The following is a 24,746-nucleotide window of genomic DNA, read 5'->3' as shown; positions in this document are numbered from 1 at the left end:
AAATCTGCTGTTTCCAGCTACAATAGTCATTTACAACATTAACAATGTCTACACTGTATTTCTGATCAATTTTATGTTATTTTAATGGACAAAAATGGTGCTTTCTTTCAAAAACAAGGACATTTCTAAGTGACCCCAAACTTTTGAACAGTATTGTGTGTGTGTGTGTATATATGTATATATATAAGACCTACTGATGCTATGGTTACTTCTTTCAGCAGCTATGGTTTTCTGCAAGCCTTATTTTCCACAGTCACTCATATTTTACTGTGGAAATGGTGCTGACGAGACAACCTTGGTTATCTGTTTGTTGTTAAATCCAAGGGGATTACTGCTCCAAATTCTAATGTTCAGCCAAATAAATAGGCTGAGTGGTCTCGTTGGTTAAACCTTTACAATTTGAATAGAAAGACAGAGGAATTGAAAATACGAGGATGATCCACATCTGTTTATTGCAAATATGTTGACCAGGCTGATATTATCCCAATCTCAGTCAGACCACATTAGGAGCAGTTATTTACCCTGGTCATCTTCATTGTCAGTTTGTCCCATCCAAACATCTCAAATCAAATTTTATTGGTCACATACACATTTTTACCAGATGTTATTGCAGTGTTGTCTCTTTATATTACGGCTATCCCATCCTTTGTCTTGAGTGTCCATAGTACCGCGGGAACCTACATGTGATCCCAATCGTAAGCAAAAACTCCATCTTCACTTCTTAATTTCCTCACATAACCCCCTTTGTTACCTTATTCAGTTTCACTCTTATTTTTATGTCACATCCTTTTTCCAGAACCCAGTAAGTTTGTGCTGGCCCAGTTTGCCTCCCTATGATGTTAAGGAGAACATGTTGTTTGGGCTCAAAATTTCAATCCAGTATCCATCAGGATCCTGTATGAAGGCCACTCCCTTCATTTTACCTGTGTGGAAAAATACAATAGAATGTTACATTTACAAATTGAGAAAATACAAATGAAACAGCCTGATACAGATGACTAGTCAACTGTAATGTACTCTATACACAAATTTGTTTTTCACAGAGACCCTAAACATAAACACAAAATAATGTGAGAGAGGGAAAAGAAGAGGGAAAAATATACCATCATCCGGTTTCTTAACAAATGTTACTCCTTGTTCTTCAAATACTTTGCAGGCTGCATAAACATCAGGTACAGCAATGCCGATGTGCCCTGCATGATAGAGAAAGTGGAGTGGGACAATTTAAATAATGTGGAATTGTCTCATGGTTGAAAAACACAACGGCTGTACCACATTCAAATGTTGAATTAAAAGATCATATCGTTTTCTCACCAAAACCCCTCGGTTCAGAGTTTCCGTTGTGAAGAGATAATTTTTCATCTGACTCAGAGCCCCAGTTGCTTATAGAGAACAGAGAAGTGAGAAGAGAGAAGAGTCAAGTGAGAAATACAGTATATCATCTTCACCATCATGGTATTGTAACAGGGTAGGAACCATAGTTTCGGTCCATGTTTCTGAGGAGAAAGTAATTAGTGAAGAACATTAAACAGGAATAAGAGAGAAATATTGATGCCGTCTTTTCTAGACACCAAATCCGCCATGGTTCGTTGGACAAAGCCTATGAGGAAAATTAATGGGTTAAGGTTTTTTGGATAAATGCCGAAAATAAGGTCCGTGGAGATCTTATACGTTTTGTTCTATGAGATAATCTTCATCAGCTAATGTCATTTTGTTGTGAATTTCGAAGAATGTATGTAATACAAAAAAACATGAATCACATGAAGCACCCCTTCTTAAACCTGCTCAGATGAGAGCTTTGTCAAAAATGTTCTATTATAAGATAGTCAAGTGACCGCTCTAACAATGGAAATACATGTCCAAAAAGATAGATAGCAGGCTGGAGGAGGCGAGATGGGGTAGGACCATTCTAGCCAGGGCCATCATTCACCCCAGCAGGTAGTCTAGTGGTTAGAGCGTTGGGTCAGTAACCGAAAGGTTGCTGGATCGAATCCCTGAGCTGACAAGGTAAAAAATCTGTTGTTCTACCCCTGGACAAGGCAGTTAACCCACCGTTCCCCGGTAGGCCAGCATTGTAAATAAAATGTTGCTCTTAACTGACTTGCCTGGTTAAATAAAAACATTACAAATATTTGAATTAACTACATGTACAACTCTGATATAAAGTAGTATTGTTGCCGAAATGCCACATGCGTCCACTTATATCAGTACATTCGTAACAACCTATCCATCACGAAACTTGTATTCGATCAAATAAGCCTCAGGTAGCAAATTAGCAATTACATTGTTTCCCAAATTGGTTGTCATACAAAAATTCCTCACTTTGTGGTCTTACTTTCATTTTCAAATTTTTGGGCGGAGTAAACCCTCTCGCTTTGCTTCTTCCTCTCTGGCTTTGTCCTGAATGTCCAGTGTAGAGTCTGTGCAAGTCTTTGTGAGCACAACCATTATATGAAAAAATATATATAATTTTTTTATTTCACCTTTATTTAACCAGGTAGGCAAGTTGAGAACAAGTTCTCATTTACAATGAGAAGATAAAGCAAAGCAGTTCGACACATACAACAACACAGAGTTACACATGGAGTAAAACAAACATACAGTCAATAATACAGTAGAAAAATAAGTCTATATACAATGTGAGCAAGTGAGGTGAGATAAGGGAGGTAAAGGCAAAAAAAAGGCTATGGTGGTGAAGTAAATACAATATAGCAAGTAAAACACTGGAATGGTTGATTTGCAGTGAAAGAATGTGCAAAGTAGAGATATAAATAATGGGGTGCAAAGGAGCTAAATAAATAAATAAATACAGTAGGGAAAGAGGTAGTTGTTTGTGCTAAATTATAGATGGGCTATGTACAGGTGCAGTAACCTGTGAGCTGCTCTGACAGCTGGTGCTTAAAGCTAGTGAGGGAGATAAGTGTTTCCAGTTTCAGTGATTTTTGTAGTTCGTTCCAGTCATTGGCAGCAGAAAACTGGAAGGAGAGGCGGCCAAAGGAGGAATTGATTTTGGGGGTGACCAGAGAGATATACCTGCTGGAGCGCGTGCTACAGGTGGGTGCTGCTATGGTCACCAGCGAGCTGAGATAAGGGGGGACTTTACCTAGCAGGGTCTTGTAGATGACCTGGAGCCAGTGGGTTTGGCGACGAGTATGAAGCGAGGGCCAGCCAACGAGAGCGTACAGGTTGCAGTGGTGGGTAGTATATGGGGCTTTGGTGACAAAACGGATGGCACTGTGATAGACTGCATCCAATTTATTGAGTAGGGTATTGGAGGCTATTTTGTAAATGACATCACCGAAGTCAAAGATTGGTAGGATGGTCAGTTTTACAAGGGTATGTTTGGCAGCATGAGTGAAGGATGTTTTGTTGCGAAATAGGAAGCCAATTCTAGATTTAACTTTGGATTGGAGATGTTTGATGTGAGTCTGGAAGGAGAGTTTACAGTCTAACCAGACACCTAGGTATTTGTAGTTGTCCACATATTCTAAGTCAGAGCCGTCCAGAGTAGTGATGTTGGACAGGCGGGCAGGTGCAGGCAGCGATCGGTTGAAGAGCATGCATTTAGTTTTACTTGTATTTAAGAGCAATTGGAGGCCACGGAAGGAGAGTTGCATGGCATTGAAGCTCGCCTGGAGGGTTGTTAACACAGTGTCCAAAGAAGGGCCAGAAGTATACAGAATGGTGTCGTCTGCGTAGAGGTGGATCAGAGACTCACCAGCAGCAAGAGCGACATCATTGATGTATACAGAGAAGAGAGTCGGTCCAAGAATTGAACCCTGTGGCACCACCATAGAGACTGCCAGAGGCCCGGACAACAGACCCTCCGATTTGACACACTGAACTCTATCAGAGAAGTAGTTGGTGAACCAGGCGAGGCAATCATTTGAGAAACCAAGGCTGTCGAGTGTGCCGATGAGGATGTGGTGATTGACAGAGTAGAAAGCCTTGGCCAGGTCAATGAATACGGCTGCACAGTATTGTTTCTTATCGATGGCGGTTAAGATATTGTTTAGGACCTTGAGCGTGGCTGAGGTGCACCCATGACCAGCTCTGAAACCAGATTGCATAGCGGAGAAGGTATGGTGGGATTCGAAATGGTCGGTAATCTGTTTGTTGACTTGGCTTTCGAAGACCTTAGAAAGGCAGGGTAGGATAGATATAGGTCTGTAGCAGTTTGGGTCAAGAGTGTCCCCCCCTTTGAAGAGGGGGATGACCGCAGCTGCTTTCCAATCTTTGGGAATCTCAGACGACATGCAGCCTTGAGAAATGTTTGGGCTATGGTGTAATAAGATTTGTTTGTTTCCCTATCAGTTTTTATTTATTTGTCACGCCCTGACCATAGAGAGCCTTTTTATTCTCTATTTTGGTTAGGTCGGGGTGTGACTAGGGTGGGTAATCGAGGTTGTTTTATTTCTATGTTGGCCTGGTATGGTTCCCAATCTGAGGCAGCTGTTAAGCGTTGTCTCTGATTGGGGATCATATTTAGGCAGCCATTTCCCCACTGTTTTTTTGTGGGATCTTGTTTTTGTGTTGTTGCCTGCGAGCACTCCAGAACATCACGTTTCGTTTGTTCTTTATTGTTTTTGTGCGTTTCATTGAATAAACATGTGGAACCCATATCGCACTGCGCTTTGGTCTGAGTATGCTTACGGCGATCGTGACATTATTTATATAAGTTTGATCAAGTTTTGCCAATGCAGTAATGTCTTTTGTTTTCAGTTGTTCAGTATTCCATGTGTTTTGGCCCTTTTATGTGAACTCGGTCAAGTCTCTGAAAGCACTGTTGTAGGCCTACTTCAACACGTGTCATGGCTATCTGTTAGTGATGGGTCGTTCGCTAACGAGCCGGCTCTTGAAGGTGAATGTTGGGAGCCGGCTCACATATCAGAAGAGCCAAATCTATTTATAAAAATAAAATAAAAATTAAGATATGAATAATCAAAAGATTTAAATGAATATAATTAACTAATTCAAAGAACAAAAAAGATATATAAAATAGGCCTAAATGCTCAAGTGCACACACATTTGTTTTGACTGTCTGCTCAGACTAACAGCTTCACCTGTTGTTCCTGTCAATCAGACACGCAGTGTCAACCAATGAACCAAAGATGCGTGAGGGAGGGCGGAGCCAACTCACAGTCACACACTTAGCAGCCGAGGAGACAGAGGAAGGACAGCTGTGAAAACAACAGCTGGAAAATGAGTCGGAAGCACAGTAGCATTTGCATGCATTTTAATAACGTAGACAATGTTAGAGCACTGTAGAATTTGCCAAAACAAAATCTCATATAAAGCCGGTTCTACGCACAACCTACACCTATCATGACACAAGGCGAGACCCAGATGCAGACACAGGACGCAGATGGTTGGAGTCTTACAATATGTATTAATCCAATAGGGGAAGGCAAGAGGATGGTCGTGGACAGGCAAAAGGGTCAAAACCAGTTCAGAGTCCAAAAGGTACCGAAGGGCAGGCAGAATCAAGGTTAGGCCAGGCAGGATGATAAGGCAGGCGGGAAAGAAGTCCAGAGTCAGGCAGGGGTCAAAACCGGGAGGACTATCAAAAAGAGAATAGCAAAAGGATTACGGAAAAAACACGCTGGTTGACTTGACTAACATACAAGATGAACTGGCACAGAGAGACAGGAAACAGAGATAAATACACTGGGGAAAATAAGTGACACCTGGAGGGGGTGGAGACAATAACGAGGACAGGTGAAACTGATCAGGGTGTGACAACACCGCATATGCGAACTGTGCACCCAACTGTGAAGCTAGCTGTAGCGGAGCTTCGAGAAACTAGCGGGCCTGCTAGTGATAGTGGTGGAGCCAGCACCTTCACACGTGGAGATGTATCCACTCAGTCAAGTAGGCCAACTCCGCGACCCACAGCAACGCAGTCTTCTATGGACCAGTTTATGCCAAAGTCTATGTCTGTAGCAAAACAAGGCCAAATTGATATTGCATTGGCTAAAATGATTGCCACCGATTTCCAGCCATTTTCGATCGTGGAGGACAGAGGTTTTAGAAATGATAGCAATAGTCTAAATCCAATGTACACAATTCCAAGCAGGAACACCCTTTCAAAAGTACTTATTCCACAACTATACGAGAGCTCACAGGCTTCAGTGCGGGAAAGAGTCCAAAAAACTACTGCAGTTTGCCTTACCACTGACTGCTGGACATCAAGGGTAACCACTTCTTACATGTCAGTTACATGTCACTTCATTGAAGATTTTTCGATGTCTAGCTGTCTTCTGGACTGCTTTCAGTTCAGCGACAGACACACCTCAGAGAACTTGGCAGAGGAACTGCTGAGAGTGGCAGAGAATGGCACGTAGATGGAAAAGTGGTCTGTTGTGTTAGCGACAATGCAGCTAACATAACCAAAGTCATGAACATTTTAAAATGGACCCATCATCCATGTCTTGCCCACACAATCAACCTCATTGTAAGAGATGCTCTGAAGGTGATGAAGCCCACTGTGGACAAAGTGAAAGCAGCTGTGGAATGCTTCCACCTGAGCACAGTAGGTGCTGAAAAACGAAAGTCTACACAACGCCAGATGGGGATGCCTGAGCTGAGGCCTAAACAATCAAGACTGCACTACAAGGTGGAATTCAACATTTTATATGTTGAAGCGGTTTCTTGAGTCAAAGGATGCCATCATCTCTACCCTGGCCATTGTCAATGCACCTGTTGATGCTCTGACCCAATAGGAATGGGAGGTGGTGGAGGACGTGTGCAGAGTCCTGGAACCCTTTGAGCAGGTCACTGTGGAGATCAGTGAAGAGAGGTACATAAGCAGTTATTACTACATCATTATTTAATCCAGTATTATATATGTATATGAGCAGTAGATGAGAATGTAGTATCAGTAGACAAAACACGAACCTGAACTATTAAGTTACTGTTATTTTCAGCTATGTGACAGCCTCAAAAATGATACTCCTGTGTGAGGGTCTGCAGCGAAACACAGCCAGCCGCCAGAGTGAAGCAAATGTAACCATAGGACATGTGACAGAGTTGATGGGCACTCTATATTCATCAATGGACAGAAAGTTCCACAGAATGGAATATAATCACGTCCTATCAGAAACCACTGCACTTGACCCCAGGTTTAAAAAGTTAGCCTTCAGTGATGCCAGAGCGATTGATGAGGCTCTTCAAAGAATAACCTCAGTAGCAGGGAGGGACAGCCCCAGCAGTCAGCTGGCTCAGGCACCAGAGCAACAGGAAGAAGAGGGATCAGATGGAGCAGAAGCACCAGCAGTAGTGCCACAAACGTCTGCTGTTTGGATGCTGTTTGACGAGAGAGCAACTGGGGATGCAGCACAAACGAATCCCTCAGCAGACGCCATAATGGAGGTCCGATCCTATTTGGAGGAGCCCCTGGTGGAAGAACAAGGCCTCTGTCTACCCACGGCTTACTAAAGTCATGACAGGGAGACTCTGCATGGTGGCCACATCCGTTCCCTCTGAGAGGGTCTTCTCGAAAACGGGACAAATAATTATTGAGAGAAGAAACCGCATCAGCCCCTCGAAAGTGAGGCAGCTTGCATTTCTGAATACAAAATCTATCATAAAAGATAAATATGGTCAGCATTGCTGTGTGCTGCTGGTTATAACATGGCAATAAAGAGAGAGCAAAGAGGGACCAGTTTAATGTTTTAAGTGGGATGCTGCAGTTTTGCACATTGTTATTTATTTGTCTTTGATATGGTGCAATATTCTATTATTATGTTGTTCAGATTGTACTCGTTTTGAATTGTTACATTTATATGCACTTTGTTTATATACATTAAAAAGTTATACTTTAAATGCACATGTTTACTAGCATTCTTTTTCATAACAAACCAATGCATTTTTAAATACATTGTGGTTAAGTTTGAGTATGATTTCATTTAATAATTTAATTAGAATTGTTTTAACACCAATCATAATCAAACTATCGCAAACTGTTTGACTTGAAAAAATACAAAACATATTTTTTTTAAAGAGCAGTCTGAGAACCAAAAGAGACGTCTCTTTTTGGTGAGCTGAGCCGAAAGAGTCGGAATGCCCATCACTACTATCTGTCCGGTAGGAGTAATGTATTTGACAGTAACGTTATACCTGTTTCAAACAAGCAAACTTCTATACTTTTTCATATGTTATAGCTAATTTTCCCCCAACATCGGACACTCTCTAGCGGTTGGAGGACTAAATCACCTCGAGCTCAACATTTAAATGAACGATACCCTTCTAGCTAACTGAAGACACCCTTGTAGTTAACTGACCACCGATTTTTATTGCAATTTATGTAAGTTAGGTTTTGAGAGTTTTCAAAAAAGTAATATGTATACACATTTTGTGGGACACGCTGTATATCGTAAAATTCGAATGCGCGACAGACAACACGTCATTCATTAATATCCAATTTTTTACCTCTGAAATATAGCTAACGGATTTGCTAATGTTGTTGCTAGCTTGGTTGCTAAATGTTGATAGAACCGCTAAGTAAGCAAAAAGGAAAGACATTCTAAGCTTTAGATAATACATATCACGAAAACAACTGAAAGTTGTCAAGCTTTACCGTATGAAAGTTAGAGTCCTCTGACGGGGGCGTTTTGTACAATCTGCAAAAATGTATTTTGAACTTTGAACCATGAACTTTTTGACACTTATCACTGTAGGCTATGTTTCATCTTACAACAGCTAACGTTACATAGAGGTAGTATTTAGTCAAGTGTTATAATGTATGCATCAATATTAAACTAATTGGGACAATTCTCATTACAGATATCATCAAATAAAAAACGTGGGTACACTTTCAGTTATTGTGAAAACGTTCATCACCTTTCAATTGCCTTAACTTTGAATTGTAAATGTTTATACATATTCAGATTGAGTTATCTTTCTAAAATGTGTATAGTATGCCAAGTTATTTAGCTACATGTATTTACCACCACAGCATGGAGAAAGTCAAGAGGAAACAGTGGAGTGAGGTGGACATGTTCCATGCAGTGGAGGACTGCGGGGCAGGGATGGCTATCCGCCAGGCTGCCAATGTTAGGCATCTTTTGTTTTTAGGAGATTACCACGTGTATGCACATTTCATCTGCTAGTAACAGTTTTATTCTCTTATCTACCAAGGTGCATGGTGTACCTCGGTAGACCTGGGCGGACAGGCTGAGCGGCCGGTTGACCCATGGTTGTCGCAGTGGACCACCCACATCGCTTGCATCAGAGAATGAAAATTCTCTGGTGCAGTACTGTATCTACCAAAAAACAAAACAAACATTTTCATTCTGGTTGGATAATTTTCTATTCTATTCAAATTTTTGTGACAAGATAGGGATGGAGATCGAGATTTAATTGTTTTGTTTGTTTTCATATAAAATTATTTATGCGCTCCAGCAGGTATATCTCTCTGGTCACCCCCAAAACCAATTCCTCCTTTGGCCGCCTCTCCTTCCAGTTCTCTGCTGCCAATGACTGGAACGAACTACAAAAATCTCTGAAACTGGAAACACTTATCTCCCTCACTAGCTTTAAGCACCAGCTGTCAGAGAAGCTCACAGATTACTGCACCTGTACATAGCCCATCTATAATTTAGCCCAAACAACTACCTCTTCCCCTACTGTATTTATTTATTTATTTATTTTGCTCCTTTCCACCCCATTATTTATATTTCTACTTTGCACATTCTTCCACTGCAAATCTACCATTCCAGTGTTTTACTTGCTATATTGTATTTACTTCGCCACCATGGCCTTTACCTTCCTTATTTCACCTCATTTGCTCACATTGTATATAGACTTATTTTTCTACTGCATTATTGACTGTATGTTTGTTTTACTCCATGTGTAACTGAGTGTTGTTGTATGTGTCGAACTGTTTTGCTTTATCTTGGCCAGGTCGCAATTGTAAATGAGAACTTGTTCTCAACTTGCCTACCTGGTTAAATAAAGGTTAAATATTTTAATTTTTTGAACATGTCAAAAATATATATTTATTCAACCCATCTTCCTTTACTTTCCAAGTGCATCTCTGCAACACAAACTCCAACATTGTTTTAATTGTTTGTCAATGCACATGACTGAAATTAAAGTTTTATTTTATGTAAATTATTCATACTCATTTATATTTTAATATTAAACTGTTATCTACTTTCTCAAAACATAAGACTCATCTGTAAAACAAATTATGAGACATTATTTGGTTACAACACTGAATCTGTTGGTGAATGACAATTATTTTAAGAGTCCACAGGAGGGTGCACCGGGCTACGCAATGAAAAGTTGACAGGCAAGTCTTTTTTTTTCACAGGAAGGCTAGCCAACTATCTAGTAAACACTTTGGATACGAGGTTGGTGTCTCATTTTTTAACATTTTTTTTTAGGATATATCTTGTAATTAAACCAAATAGTAAGGTGGCCAATAACTGGGGACCTGTCACGGCCGTTTAAAGGAGTGGCCCCAGGCGCAGCGTTTTGAGCGTACATACTTTATTTAACGATGTCGCCATCAAAACGATAAATATCCAAACGACACGTGAAGCCAACATAGTGCATCCAGGCAACTAAACATGGACAACTACCCACAAAACCAACATGGAAAATGGCAACCTGAATAGGCTCCCCAATCAGAGACAACGATAAACAGCTGTCTCTGATTGGGAACCCATTCAGGCCACCATAAACCTACATACCCCTAGACAATACAAAATCCCCATAGATAACCAAAAAACTCTAGACAAGACAAAAAAACCCTAGACAATACAAAAACTAAACAAACCACCCTTGTCACACCCTGACCTAAACAAAATAATAAAGAAAGCAAATATAACTAAAGTCAGGGCGTGACAGGACCGTATGCCAATAGTACGGAACTTATGTTTTTTGATAACCCACTTATCAAAAAGCTGATAGCATGTTTGACATTTCAGTGGAAATACTACTAATTGATAACCCGTTGGCTAACATTTTTACAACACCAATAATCACAAAACATTGATGGCTTGATCACAAGATAACACTGTTGAAGGTAATATATGCCGATAACACGGGGTGCTAAGCTATCTGCCTTCGACTGTTCCCTATAAATGGGCCTAGAACCTGTCGTTTGATTAGAACAATTATTTATTTGATTTAATCATGTAATATTAGGCTACTGATTATTTCTCAGTATCAACTTGCGAGCTACTCGTTGACAGCACACAAACTACTTATAGCTTGCTATCGACCTGTTGGGTACCCCTGGGTTAGATGTAATGGGATTATTTCATCGACCTGTTGGGTACTCCTGGGTTAGATGTAACAGGATTATTTCATCGACCTGTTGGAGACCCCTGGTTAGATGTTACAGGATCATCTCATCGACCTGTTGGAGACCCCTGGTTAGATGTTACAGGATCATCTCATCAACCTGTTGGAGACCACTGGGTTAGATGTTACAGGATCATACCATCGACCTGTTGGAGACCACTGGGTTAGATGTTACAGGATCATCTCATCGACCTGTTGGAGACCCCTGGTTAGATGTTACAGGATCATCTCATCGACCTGTTGGAGACCCCTGGTTAGATGTTACAGGATAATTTCATCAACCTGTTGGAGACCCCTGGTTAGATGTTACAGGATCATCTCATCGACCTGTTGGAGACCCCTGGTTAGATGTTACAGGATCATCTCATTAACCTGTTGGAGACCCCTGGTTAGATGTTACAGGATCATCTCATCAACCTGTTGGAGACCCCTGGTTAGATGTTACAGGATCATCTCATCGACCTGTTGGAGACCACTGGGTTAGATGTTACAGGATCATCTCATCGACCTGTTGGAGACCCCTGGTTAGATGTTACTGGATCATCTTCTATTATATTCCATGTTTACAGGGCACTTCATAGCTCGACTAGCAGATCTGGAATCTATGTGCTTGTGTGTGCTAAGGTTTTAAGTGGGGTGCCTACTGTGTGAGTTCGATGGTGGCTCGTCGAGAGAAAGTCCATGCTGTCCTCTCCTTTACATCTGTAGGGATCTCCTTCTTTTCCTCATAACCCAGGAAGTAGAGTGTGAAGAGCATTGATGGGAAGTCTATCTTCTGCAGCAACCTGAGGCAAATAGGAATCACAATTGGGGTGTATTCATTATGCCGATTCTCTTGCAAAACGTTTAGCAATAGAAACCATTTACTACAAATGGAAAACGTTTTGCAACGAAAATGAAACTTTCTTTTAGACAAATTCAGTTAGGTCCTTCCTCGTTCCAATCACAGAGTGAGACATCTTCTAGAGGGGTAGGGTACTAGGCCTGAAACCCCTTTGTGTGTGTGTGTGAGAGAGCAGTATGGGACTCACGTCATGCCCATGATGCGAGTGTAGAAGTCTAAAGACTTGAGAGGGTCTTTTACCCTCAGCATGGTTTGCTGCATCATGTAGTCCTGGGGAGAGACAGGGGGAAACACACAGACACAGAGAGAGAGAGAGAGGGGGAGACAGGTGGGGAGAGAGGGACAGGGGGAGAGACAGAGAGAGTGACGGGGAGATAGAGAGAGACAGAGTGAACGAGAGAGAGGGGGAGAGACAGAGAGGGGCGAGAGAGAAACGGTTGGACAGGTGGAGAGAGAGGACAGGTGGGGAGAGAGGGGGGGAGAGAGAGAAACGGGGGGACAGGTGGAGAGAGAGGACAGGTGGGGAGAGGGGGGGGGGGGGAGAGTGTGTGTGTGTGTGACGGGGTGAGACAGAGGGGGGAAAGGGACGGGGGAAAGAGAGAGGGACAGGGGGAGACAAGTGTGGAGAGAGGGAGAGGGACATGGGGAGAGAGAGACAGAGAATGACGGGGAAAGATTGTGAGACAGAGAGAGACAGAGAGTGAGAGAGAGAGAAATGGGGGGACAGGTGGAAAGAGAGGGACAGGGGGAGAGAGAGATAGGGACAAGGGGAGAGAGAGACAGAGAGAGTGATGGGGAGAGACAGAGTGAGCAAGAGAGGGGGTAGAGAGAGAGAGGGTGGCGAGAGAGAGAGAGCGCAACACAATTAGACCCAACCAAATCATGAGAAAACAAAAAGAGAATTCCTTGACACATTGGAAAGAATTAACAAAAAACAGAGCAAACTAGAATGCTTTTTGGCCCCAAACAGAGAGTACACAGTGGCAGAATACCTGACCATTGTGACTGACCCACAATTAAGGAAATCTTTGACTATGTACAGACTCAGTGAGCATAGCCTTGCTATTGAGAAAGGCCGCCAAAGGCAGACCTGACTCTCAAGAGAAGACAGGCTATGTGCATACTGCCCACAAAATGAGGTGGAAACTGAGCTGCACTTCCTAACCTCCTGCCAAATATATATTAGAGACACATATTTCCCTCAGATTACACAGACCTACAAAGGATTTGAAAACAAATCCAATTTTGATAAACTCCCATGTCTATTGGGTGAAATACCACAGTGTGCCATCACAGCAGCAAGATGTGTGACCTGTTGCCACAAAAAAAGGGCAACCAGTGAAGAACAAACACCATTGTAAATACAACCTATATTTATGTTTATTTATTTTCCATTTCGTACTTTAACTATTTGCACATCATTACAACACTATATATACATAATATGACATTTGAAATGTGTTTATTCTTTTGGAACTTTTGTAAGTAATGTTTACTGTAAATTTTTTATTGTTTATTTTGATTTTGTTTATTATCTATTTCACTTGCTTTGGCAATGCAAACATACGTTTCCCATGCCTATAAAGCCCTTAAATTGAAATTGAACTGAAATTGAATTAGAGAGAAAGAGAGGTCAATTGCAAAATATGTTTTTACCCTGTCCTCCTCAGCTATGTTCTCAGTTTACAACTCTAGAAGATAAGTTAGAACTCAAACTAGAGGCAACACATTACTCTGTATAAATAATGGCATTCTAAGGCCTGGAACTAGGACTACTAGTAAACACTTTCCTATGGTATTTGCTAAAGGAGCACAGGGCTTGGCTATGTAGCCTACAACTAACATAGCTGAGGGGGACTCTTGCTCAACAACAGGTTTGCTGAGACAGACTGTCAAGCAAGTAAAATAGGCCTACTGTAAATAAGTGATACATTAATGCTAGCTTACATATTCTATTTAATGTGCGCTCCATCCGTGTGGCACTCACCTGGGTGATAGGTTCCCCTTCTTTGCATGCTGCGGACGCAGCCTCATCTGTGAGTCCTTTGTCTGTCATTTTGTGTTGAAAGACCCAATTGACAGCAGGGGAATTCACAGGCTGTTTGAGTAGCTTGGGAAAGGTGCTCCTAAAGCCGACTGGCAAGTCGAGACAGTTCACAGCGAAGCATGACACTCCCTAACGTTGGCAGGTAGGAGGGGTTCACAAAAATGTTGAAACGAAAGCACCAGAGTTGTGTAAAACGAATGCGTGTCAAGTAAGTGTGCATTGCAATGGAGGTTACAACTGGCAGAAAGTCTAATCGGTTTCATACTTTATACAGTGCATTCGGAAAGTATTCAGACCCCTTGACTTTTTCCACATTTTGTTACATTACAGCCTTATTCTAAAATTGATTAAATAAATAAAAAATCCTCATCAATCCACAAACACCTTGTTTTCGCTTTATTATAGGGTATTTAGAAATTGTGCAAATATATAAAAAATGTAAAACAGAAATACCTTATTTAAATAAGTATTCAGACCCTTTGCTATGAGACTCGAAATTGAGCTCAGGTGCATCCTGTTCCATTGATCATCCTTGAGATGTTTCTACAACTTGATTGGAGTCCACCTGTGGTAAATTCAATTGACTGGACATGATTTGGAAAGAAACACACCTGTCTATATAAGGTCCCACAGTTGACAGTGCATGTCAGAGCAAAAACCAAGCCATGAGGTCGACGGAATTGTCCATAGAGCTCCGAGACAGGATTGTGTCGAGGCACAGATCTGAGGAAGGGTACCAAACTGAGCAATCAAGGGAGTAGGGCCTTGGTCAGGGAGGTGACCAATAACCTGATGGTCACTCACAGAGCTCCAGACTTTCTCTGTGGAGATGGGGAATCTTCCAGAAGGACACCCATCTGCAGCACTCCACCAATCAGGCCTGTGGTATGGTGGCCAGACGGAAGCCATTCCTCAGTAAAAGGCACATGACAGCCTGCTTGGAGTTTGCCAAAAGGCACCTAAAGTACTCTCAGACCATGAGAAATTATGAATCTGATGAACCCAAGATTGAACTCTTTGGCCTGAATGCCACGTGTCACGTCTGGAGGAAACCTGGCACCATCCCTACGGTGAAGCATGGTGGTGTCAGCATCATGCTGTGCGAATGTTTTTCAGTGACAAGGACTGGGAGACTAGTCAGGATCGAGGGAAAGATGAACAGAGCAAAGTACAGAGATCCTTGATGAAAACCTGCTCTAGAGCACTCAGGACCTCAGACTGGGGCAAAGGTTCACCTTCCAACAGGACAACAACCCTAAGCACACAGTCAAGACAAGGCAGAAGTGGCTTCGGGACAAGTCTCTGAATGTCCTTGAGTGGCCCAGCCAGAGCCCGGACTTGAACCCGATCGAATATCTCTGGAGAGACCTGAAAATAGTTGTGCAACGACGCTACCCATCCAACCTGACAGAGCTTGAGAGGATCTGCAGAGAAGAATGGGAGAAACTCCCCAAATACACGTGTGCCAAGCTTGTAGCGTCACACCCAAGAAGACTCAAGGCTGTAATCGCTGCCAAAGATGCTTCAACAAAGTACTGAGTAAAGGGTCTGAATACTTATGTAAATGTGATATTTCCATTTTGTTATTTAAATTTGCAAACATTACTAAAAAAACGTTTTTACTTTGCCATTATGGGGTCTTGTATGTAGATTAATGAGGGGAAAAAATTATTTAATCCAATTTATAATAAGGCTGTAACGTAACAAAACGTGAAAAAAGTCAAGGGGTCTGAATACTTCCCAATTGCACTGTATGTACTGTCAATGTGACTGTAAATTCCTGATGTCTAACCTTTTTACTTCTCTTTCTCTCACATACTCTCTCTCTCTTGCATTCTCTCTGTAAATCATTACTGTAGACAGTCAGACAAATTAATGTTCTGGTGCAGACTATCTTGACTTTTTATGAAAATACAATCTGCTACAAGCTGCAATTTGCTACAGTATTTCACGTTTCTGGGTGCAGTTCTATAAAAAATGGACCAGTGGTACAACAGGTTTATTATCTCATAGCTGACTCAAACTGATGAGTTTATCCTTTATGCACAGCAAGGGTGTGGGAATCAGGAACTATGAAAATGTTTTTTGCAAATGAGCAGTTGACTATTTCCCTTGTAATACATGCTCATTTGTCAGGTCCCCCCAAGAAAATGTATAGGCCTAACATAATAACACAGAATATAACCTATAATTATTTTAATGCTCAGAGAACTGTATTGTGAGACGATTCGGGGAGCCATTTATAGCTGGGTGACGTAATGTGTTTAAGTTACACCTCTCTCCTCTGTTGGCAGTATATTTTTGTATTTTTTTTATTGGGAACAGGTAGAAAAAAACAGAAATAAACAAAATACAAAGGTGAAACTACGAAATAATAATAAAACAACATTTGTAAACAAACTCTGTAGTTACTGTATAACAACAATACCAACAGTTCAAACACAAAATGCTAATTCAAAAACAATAGGACGTGGACAACAAACAAATAATTTTACCTATTCACCAATATATAATTAGTCTTAGTCAATACAGTATATTACATTGATTTTAATTTCCACAAATGTACTGACAGATCGCAACGTACACTCGTTATTATTCTTCAATAAATCAACATATCCCAAAATATTTTTTTGTTTTCAGTAATTACTGTATTACAAAACATCATATCAGAGGACGTAATAGATAGACCAAAACATGTACACTGTATTTCAACCTTTTCTCTATTGCAGTCAAGCAATCTGAGGGAGAGGCATGGTCAATTACCTAACACACTTTCTTAGAATAAGCCCCTTCTCTTCTCATTAGAAGGGAAGTCTTAGCCTTAAGAGTCCTCCTAATCCATAATCCCTTTCTATGCTCAGTCCTCACCCTCTAATTCGCTTGGTAGATTCTGCCCTGGCAGACTGCCATGCACTACTGCTCAGGATCCAAATCAGTATCAACAGCACTTGGATCTGATTGGTTGTCCCCTTCCATCACAAGACCATTGACCATCCTATAAGACAACAGGAAAAGGAGAGGCTTTAGTTGTGGATGTAGTCGTGGATTATGGGGTAGCGGACCAGGTAGCTGGGAGATGCAGTGGGGAAGGAGAGCTAATCTACCCAGGATTAGGCCAAACAGGTGGTTTGTCTCAGGGTAAATCTGGAGGCAGTACGTAGGGTAAGTGAGTGATGGTGATGTAAACACTGATAACAAGGTATTGGGTTCAAATATAGAATTTAAAGTTGTTGTTGTGCTCAAGTTTATGCTAATGACCTAACAGACAACATGTTCTTGCAATTTGCAGTCCTCAGTCCCCCCATGTTTAATTACTCACACTCAAGAAGGGTAAATGTACCAATAAAATACATTGTTGACGTTGATCGTCTGCTGTAACATTAGGCTAAATTTATAGCACCTCATCTAATGCTGAGAAGTGTCACTTCAGTTTTTTACAGTAAGAAGTGTCCACATTCCTGTGATACTCTCTCCCCCTCTGGCCTACTGTGTTTATATATATATATATATTTTTTTACATCTAAGTCAATTAGCAGACGCTCTTATCCAGAGCGACTTAAATTAACAATTAGGGTTTAGTGCCTTGCTCAAGGGCACATCGACCAAATTTGATTTAAAAACATTTTTTATCACCTGGTCAGGTCAGGAATTCGAACCAGCGACCTTTCTGTTACTGGCTCAACGCTCTCAACTGCTAGGTTAACATCCAATCTCGATAATCAGCACTCTGCTTTGAAGATTGTGTTCCCCAATACTTGACCATTGACTAACTTGTTAAGCACACGTTTGTTATGCAGACTTTGGAATTTACTGTGACATGACGATTATTAACCCACATAGACAAAGTTGATGTATCTGAAAAAATCAGATGATCACACCCACTACCTGGAAAACTGATCCATCAAAATGCCACTGGACTTGTTTCGCTCTAGTTGCCATTGAATACACCAGTTACCACACCTATGAAGAATCCTCAGGCGTCTGTAGGAATTGAAAGAAGCTTGAAAATTGTGCAGGCTGCCATATGTGTAAGCTGTGTCACGTATTTGTTGTTCTACTTATTTTGTTTTGCCTCTAAGTTAAATCTCAGGTCACATCTGTTCATCAAAATGGTTAGGGCTACTAAAGTGTACATATGTTTAATGTTACGGAATGGCTCTTGTATCAAGTAAACACTTCTAGCTAGGTTGTTGTGATTATTTATAGTTGAGAAATGTAGAATAAACGTTTGTTTGCGCTATGCTCTTTTGACAAGTTGTTTATTACTTTAACAGTTTGAGATGACTTTACATTTTTAAAAAATAGTTATATAAATCCAAAATAAAGTGTGTAGGTGTCTTTTCATTTGAATATTGAGCATTTAAATTCCTGAATGGTAATTCTAAATTGTTGCTCAAATTAATCTACCAACTGTGGATTCACATTCTGTTTTAGGATGATGTTCTAAACTGAAGGTGATAGCATAGAGATAGATAGAGGACTACTCTCTGTATCTGTGCCATTATAGTGTCTGTGACAGCATGGGCAGCGCCATTGAGGCTATCTCCATTTTGAAATAGTACATTTTCTTCTTCACGATAAGCTGATCTCTCCTGATGACCCAATTGGACATGACTCCAACAGGGTCACCATGATGGATCAGCCAATGAAGTTGGAAGTCCCACCCAGTTGACTACATTAAAATGGTGGAAGCCCTCAATGGCGTTGGCCATGCTAATACGGCCTTTTGGCCGCTAGATGCCTCTATCATTGTCTATGGGTGATAGCTAGGTCTGTTAGCGTCACAGACTACTGGTGGGCATGGCTTGAGCCTTGCTACAGTACATACACCCACCCATTGAGTGACAGCTGATGGAATCAGATACCATCTACATGGCGTCAAAAGTATTGACCTTTGGAAGAAGTCAAGCAAAACAAACAAGCTCATAGTTTCACAGTTGTTGTTATAGTATTTGTCTCCTAATTTAGAAAACGTCTTGTGTTTTTATCTCTCACCTTTTAAGAAATGTGCTGTATAAATAAAGTTTGATTTGAGCATAGATACTGTAGTTCATTGAGATATTATCAAGTTGAATTTCTACTTTTGTAGGTTAACTAATGTATCTTTATTTATTTATTTTTCTATTCACTATTCTCTGACATTTTTTGTTTGGCTACTTTCTAACACATGATCATAATTCTGCATTTACATTAATTTGGAAGCCTTTGGTCTAATATCCACTAAACTGGTAGCTAGACAAAGGGAGTAAAGGGAAACACTCACCTATCACTGCTTTTGGACATATTTGGCTCACTTCCTCGTGTCCGGCCCCGTGGTGTGCCTGGGTTGGACAAATCCTGTTGTTGTGTTGTCAGGCTGGGTCTCTGGTCAGACTGGCTGCGCCGACTGACAGTCTGGGACCCGCGTGTGGACAGCCTTCCCCGGGAGGGCTCACCATAGGGTCTGGGGAGCGTAGAGCTATAGTGGGGGGTCCAGCTCTGGGAGTTGGTTTGGCTATTTTGACAGAACACAGATCGAGCATCGTTGAAGGACACTGAGGGTGACATGTCTTCACCACTGTCCTCCTTGCTCCATCTCAAGACCCGGGGAGAGGGTGGACGTGAGGGTGGATTAGGCTGTGCGAAAGCAGGGGGGCTTGGTAGTCTGTGGTGTGTAGAGGGACAAGAGGGTGGTAGACGAACTCTGGAGACTGGTGGGACGGTCGGTGGCATGCTGGTGGGGTAATACTCCCCCTCATAGGGGTTGCTGCTTCCATGCCTGAGACTCACCCCAGCTCTAAGGGGTCCTCGAACCCCCTGGTCAGGTTTGTTTGCAGCGGATTCAGCTGCGTTGCGAAGGTGGATGATCTTGCGGGCCTTATGGTAGAGAGAGGCGGCCTGCTCATTCTCTTGGTCACCTTCAGATGCTGGCTGCTGTCCACCCCTCGTCTCGGGATCCTGTCTGATTGGTCCGACACTTCCACGGTTGGGCAGCACCGTCATGTTCTGCAACGAGGCCCTCAGGCGCTGAGAGGCGGTGCTCCTTTGGCGTGGCACAGGGTGGCCCCTACTGTCGGTGTCCTCCTCTTCCCCTTCCTCATCATCCGGGTTTTCCTCATTGCTCTCATAGGAATTGTCCATCAGAACCTCAGGGGGGGGGGGGGGCAGGTTGTCATCATCCAGGCCCTCCCCGCCTTCCGCTGCCCAGATGTTCTTATTGTTGTTACCATTGACAATGTCCTCTCCACTTCCAATGTCGGGTAAGAGGGGAGTTCCACTGCTCCTAGACCCCCTAAGGTGTGCACTAGGGAGACTTTGGCCTGGTCTGCCGTCCACCCCACCACTGAATGTGTTTATGAGTCTTTTGACGGAGTTGCGACCAGGGGGTTGTGGTGCTATCGCTGGTAGTGAATTTGGTGCTTGGTTTGCCTTTGTGGACCCTTTGAGTCCATATCTAGCAACCCTCTGCCCCCCTGAAGAGTATCTTCTCAGAGAGTTGTTTCCCTTCCGTCGGTCCAGGTCTTTCTGTTGCAGCTCCTGAACATGTAGAGATTCTATGGACAGTGACCGTGGTGGTCTCACCGGCCTGCCCAAGGGGGCAGCTGTCTGGGGTCGTTTGGGTGGCTGCCCTTTGCTGTGCTTGGTGTTCTGTATGGGGTCTGGCGGGGATGAGTTGGACCGCACCCTCCCTGACCTCTCTTCCTCTTCATCCTCCTCATCTTCATTATCATCATCCTCTTCCTCATTTTCTTCCCCCTCCTCACCTTCGTTAAGGCATACCTGGTCAGGTGAATGGCTTGGGGGTGTGGGGCGTGCACTGCCACCGGACCCAGAACTCCCCCATTGACGACGGTGGCGCTCTGATCCCATCAGTGACTCGTTCTCTCCCCCGATGCCACTGTCCTCGCTGTGCAGGGACAAGTCATCGAGGTTGCACTTGGCAGCTGCCTCCACTCGCGCCAGCACCTGGGTCAGACGCTCCTCTACTGCCCGCTTGGCCTGCAGCCTCTCTCCCAGTAGTCTAGATAGCGAGGCGAAGAAGTCTGCCGCCTCTTCCAGAGCGGTGTCTCCCAGGCCTTGGATCGAGCTCCCCACCAGCTTCATCTTTTCAGTAGAATGCTGGAGCAGCAGCTGCAGCAGGTCTGGGGGGGTTTCTGATGGGTCAGCATTGGGCTTGGAGGGGGTGGGAGCTGGGTCCCTTATCTCGGATGGCCAGGCCATGTGGTTGCCATGCTCCTTCAGCATCAGCTCCCCTTCCTCAGCCATTTCCTCCAGGGCCTGGTTGACCTCCTCGAAGCGCATCACAATGGCTGTCATCATGGGCTGCAGGGAGAGCTGGGTCTGGGCGGCCTGGTCCAGCAGCCCCAGCAGGGTCTCACACTTGGAGATGTTGGGGTTCAGGTATTCGTAGGCGGCCTGGTGAGCTCTCACCATGTGCATGGGAAGGTCCACCTTCCCCTGGATGATTGAGGTGTTTGTCTCCTTTTCTTTTCGGCAGCCTCGTTTGACGCCCTTATTCTTCCTTCGCTTCTTGACCTTTTTTGCCTGCTTTTCCGGTAACTCCTCACTCTGTGTGTTTCTCACCTGTGATGTCATTTTGACCTCTATTTGAGAGACGGCCCCTAGGTTTGACACAACGGCTGTGTTGGGGGCCATGTCCGCCACTGTTCCCAGGGCGCCCATAGGATTTTCCTCTTCAGCTGATAGTGGGAGTTCCTCCACTTCTTCGTCAATATCCGTATTGTTAATATCTTGGTTTTCTCCCTCAACAGGCTTGATGTTACCCACCTCTGGTGGTACTGGCAGCAGAGCCTTGTGTACCCCATCTGGGATCCCTGGGAAGAGATGACCTTTGGATGGGGAACAACCCATTTTTTATGTCCAGACGTTGAAAAAGACTTTAGATTAAAAATGTCAGTTTGTGATGTGATTTCAATAAAGAGATACACAACCAAATATTTAGCCTAGTAAGTGTGGATAGACCTGCTCATCCATCGGTGCTTCTGTCTGATTACCGTTGAAAACTTGGGTGTTCAGCAGGGTGCATACCTTACGAAAACTCGGCAACAATTCAGCCTCTAAATCAATCTTCTTTACTGGGTTCTTGAATAGATGGATCATACCGACTTTCTTACGGGGTTCGTAGATGAGGCTTCTTGAAGCTACGAGGTCCTACCCAAGTAACAGAGCCAGAGAGACTGAGTAGCTGAAAGGATCACATAGGATTGGAGGACTCTTCTTCTCTCTCCTTTAGCATGCACAGATGGTCAAATTAAGTGAATGATGCGCACACACACACGCACACACACAGACACATAAGACTTTAAGCTCATCAAGGTAATCAGGGCCCACATCGTCAGGGCCCTGTGTCTTTTTTAGCCTTGTCTAACGATTGTTTACAGGCAAGATGTAGGTAATATCAAAGACAGGAAGCTACCTGTGTTCCCTAGTTCAGTTACTTTGCTTTTGTTTCCCAATTATCAATTTATTATCCATATACCATGCTTTCCTCCTGGAGTCCTGTAAAGGTTGCCTTGTCATAGGTTTCTCTATGTACACATCTATGTTATGTTACTTACATTTTGATTTACTGAATTGAAAAACTAATTGAATAGGACTGCTATAAAGTCATCTAAAAGTTCTAAGTTAATTTTGATAATACATCAAACCAACTGATCAAGCCAAGTGTCTATACTTGAATGCAATACATTTTCAGAGTTTAAGATGACATGTATAAGTCTATGATCAGCAGACAGAAGTCATAACATACAGGTATATAACAGTATGTTTATAAATACAGTATGTTAAAGTTTCTCAGACAGATTCACATCATTGAGAATACTCATTATTGAGATTACAATGATACTTTACACAGACTGAAGTCAATGAACCACAACAGCTATCTTTCTGCTTAGTTGGGCATACTGTATTTTATCAGTGCCTAATATACTGATAACAAAGCATACAAAAAACCTGCTTGGATCATATATGTTTCAACATACTGTATGTCATACATTGGGCATATCAAGGCCTCTGTCATACATTGGGCAAATCAAGACCTCTGTCATACACGGGGCATATCAAGACCTCTGTCATACACGCGGCATATCAAGACCTCTGTCTTTCACTGGGCATATCAAGGCCTCTGTCAGATATTGGGCATACCAAGGCCTCTGTCAGATATTGGGCATACCAAGGCCTCTGTCATACATTGGGCATATCATTGTAATTACAATGATACTCTACACAGACTGAAGTAAATGAACCATAACAAATTATCATTCTGCTTAGTTGGGCATACTGTATTTTCTCAGTGCCTAATATACTGATAATAAAGCATACAAAAAAACATGCTTGGATCATATATGTTTCGACATATTGTATTTCATACACTGGCATATCAAGGCCTTTGGGTATATACCAAGGCATTCAATCAGGCCATACATTTGGGCATATGACAGGGCATTTGATCGGGTGATACATTTGGGCGTATGACAGTGCTAGGGTTGAAAAGGGAGGGTATATTACTGGAAGCTTTATACGTTTACCAGTAAACTACCAGCATTTTGATATCTTTCATGGATTTTATGTAATCTATCTCAAGACATCTAGTGGCCCTTTTGGGTACTTCCAGGTGTCTATGTCCAGGTGTCTAATTCTGGCTGGCCCTCTGTGTGGCCTTATTATGTCAAATATATGAAATAATTCAATAAGATGACTTTAAAATAGAATGACAGCTGTAAAAATAAATCTTAAATATAAACCATCAACTCAGTGAATACCATTGGTGTTTAGTATGAGGGTTCCAGCATGAAATATAATTTCCATTATTTTTCACACTTATTTATTATTATGTCAACATGTATTCATTGTCAATGGTTTGATGTTAAACTGGTGGCAGTTGTTGAAAAAGTCAATAGTTGTAAGAGTTATAGAGTTAATTGAAAATAATGTAATTGTTGATTAGATGCTTTTTTCATTAATTAGGCTATTTTCTCTTGAACCATATGGTCTATCTACTAGAAACCCATGGACAGTATAGGCACAGATATAACAAATTAATACTATACACTGAGTATACAAAACATTAAGATCACCTGGAAAGTAACATTTTCCACATTTTGTTACGTTTAAACCTTATTCTAAATTTGATTAAATAACAAATGTTACTCATAAATCTACACACAATACCCCATAATGACAAAGCGGAAACAAGAAAAATAAAAAAGCAAAAACCAAGCCATGAGGTCAAAGGAATTTCCCACAGCAGAATGTCATGAAAAGTGGTGCGAGTAAGGGAAGTAGAAAAGTTCCCCATATGCCCCACCAGAGTACTCACTCCTACCGGTGAGCCTGGTCTTTTACCGAGCACGAGGACACAAAATGACCAAAAGTCCCGCAATACAGACAGCTCCTTGTGCTGATCCGGTGTTGCTATTCTGCTGGCGACAGTCCAGCCCTGCCTAGTTGCACGGGCTCGGGAAACAGTGCCTCGGCCCTCCCCGGTGACTCTCGAGGAACGTCGTGAAATCTTGGGTGCTCTCGGCCACGGGACCGTCGGGG

General features: G+C 42.4%; 2 protein-coding genes across 2 annotated transcripts; both read right to left on the bottom strand.

Annotated features, from left to right (window-relative positions):
* Positions 1-406: 406 nt before the first annotated feature.
* Positions 407-14,213, bottom strand: LOC120019479 (lactoylglutathione lyase-like). Its single transcript, XM_038962778.1, has 6 exons — positions 14,145-14,213; positions 12,345-12,427; positions 11,958-12,098; positions 1,315-1,382; positions 1,104-1,193; positions 407-923 (listed from the first exon to the last, which is right to left on the bottom strand). The coding sequence occupies exons 1-6, from the start codon at positions 14,211-14,213 to the stop codon at positions 832-834; spliced, it is 543 nt and encodes a 180-aa protein (XP_038818706.1). The 3' UTR covers positions 407-831.
* A 2,293-nt stretch (positions 14,214-16,506) lies between these two features.
* Positions 16,507-22,311, bottom strand: LOC120019499 (photoreceptor cilium actin regulator-like). The gene is made up of 2 exons (XM_038962797.1): positions 19,468-22,311; positions 16,507-17,199 (listed from the first exon to the last, which is right to left on the bottom strand). Exons 1-2 carry the CDS (start codon positions 22,053-22,055, stop codon positions 17,118-17,120), a joined length of 2,670 nt encoding a protein of 889 aa, XP_038818725.1. The 5' UTR covers positions 22,056-22,311; the 3' UTR covers positions 16,507-17,117.
* Positions 22,312-24,746: the final 2,435 nt, after the last annotated feature.

Source organism: Salvelinus namaycush, chromosome 24 (genome assembly GCF_016432855.1).
Source record: "Salvelinus namaycush isolate Seneca chromosome 24, SaNama_1.0, whole genome shotgun sequence".
In the NCBI taxonomy this organism is placed as follows: Eukaryota; Metazoa; Chordata; class Actinopteri; order Salmoniformes; family Salmonidae; genus Salvelinus; species Salvelinus namaycush.
The sequence above is the reverse complement of the archived record's forward strand: the minus strand, read 5'-3'. Positions and strand labels throughout refer to the sequence as shown.

Excerpts from the sequence above, each read along its gene's own strand:
- LOC120019499 (XM_038962797.1), bottom strand. The coding sequence starts at position 22,055 with ATGGGTTGTTCCCCATCCAAAGGTCATCTCTTCCCAGGGATCCCAGAT. Across the intron at positions 17,200-19,467 it reads ATGTCCAAAAGCAGTGATAG|GATGGTCAATGGTCTTGTGA; the intron begins GTGAGTGTTTCC and ends GTTGTCTTATAG.
- LOC120019479 (XM_038962778.1), bottom strand. The coding sequence starts at position 14,213 with ATGACAGACAAAGGACTCACAGATGAGGCTGCGTCCGCAGCATGCAAA. Across the intron at positions 1,383-11,957 it reads GCCACCATCGAACTCACACA|CAACTGGGGCTCTGAGTCAG; the intron begins GTAGGCACCCCA and ends GTTCTCTATAAG. Across the intron at positions 924-1,103 it reads TGTTAAGAAACCGGATGATG|GTAAAATGAAGGGAGTGGCC; the intron begins GTATATTTTTCC and ends TTTTCCACACAG.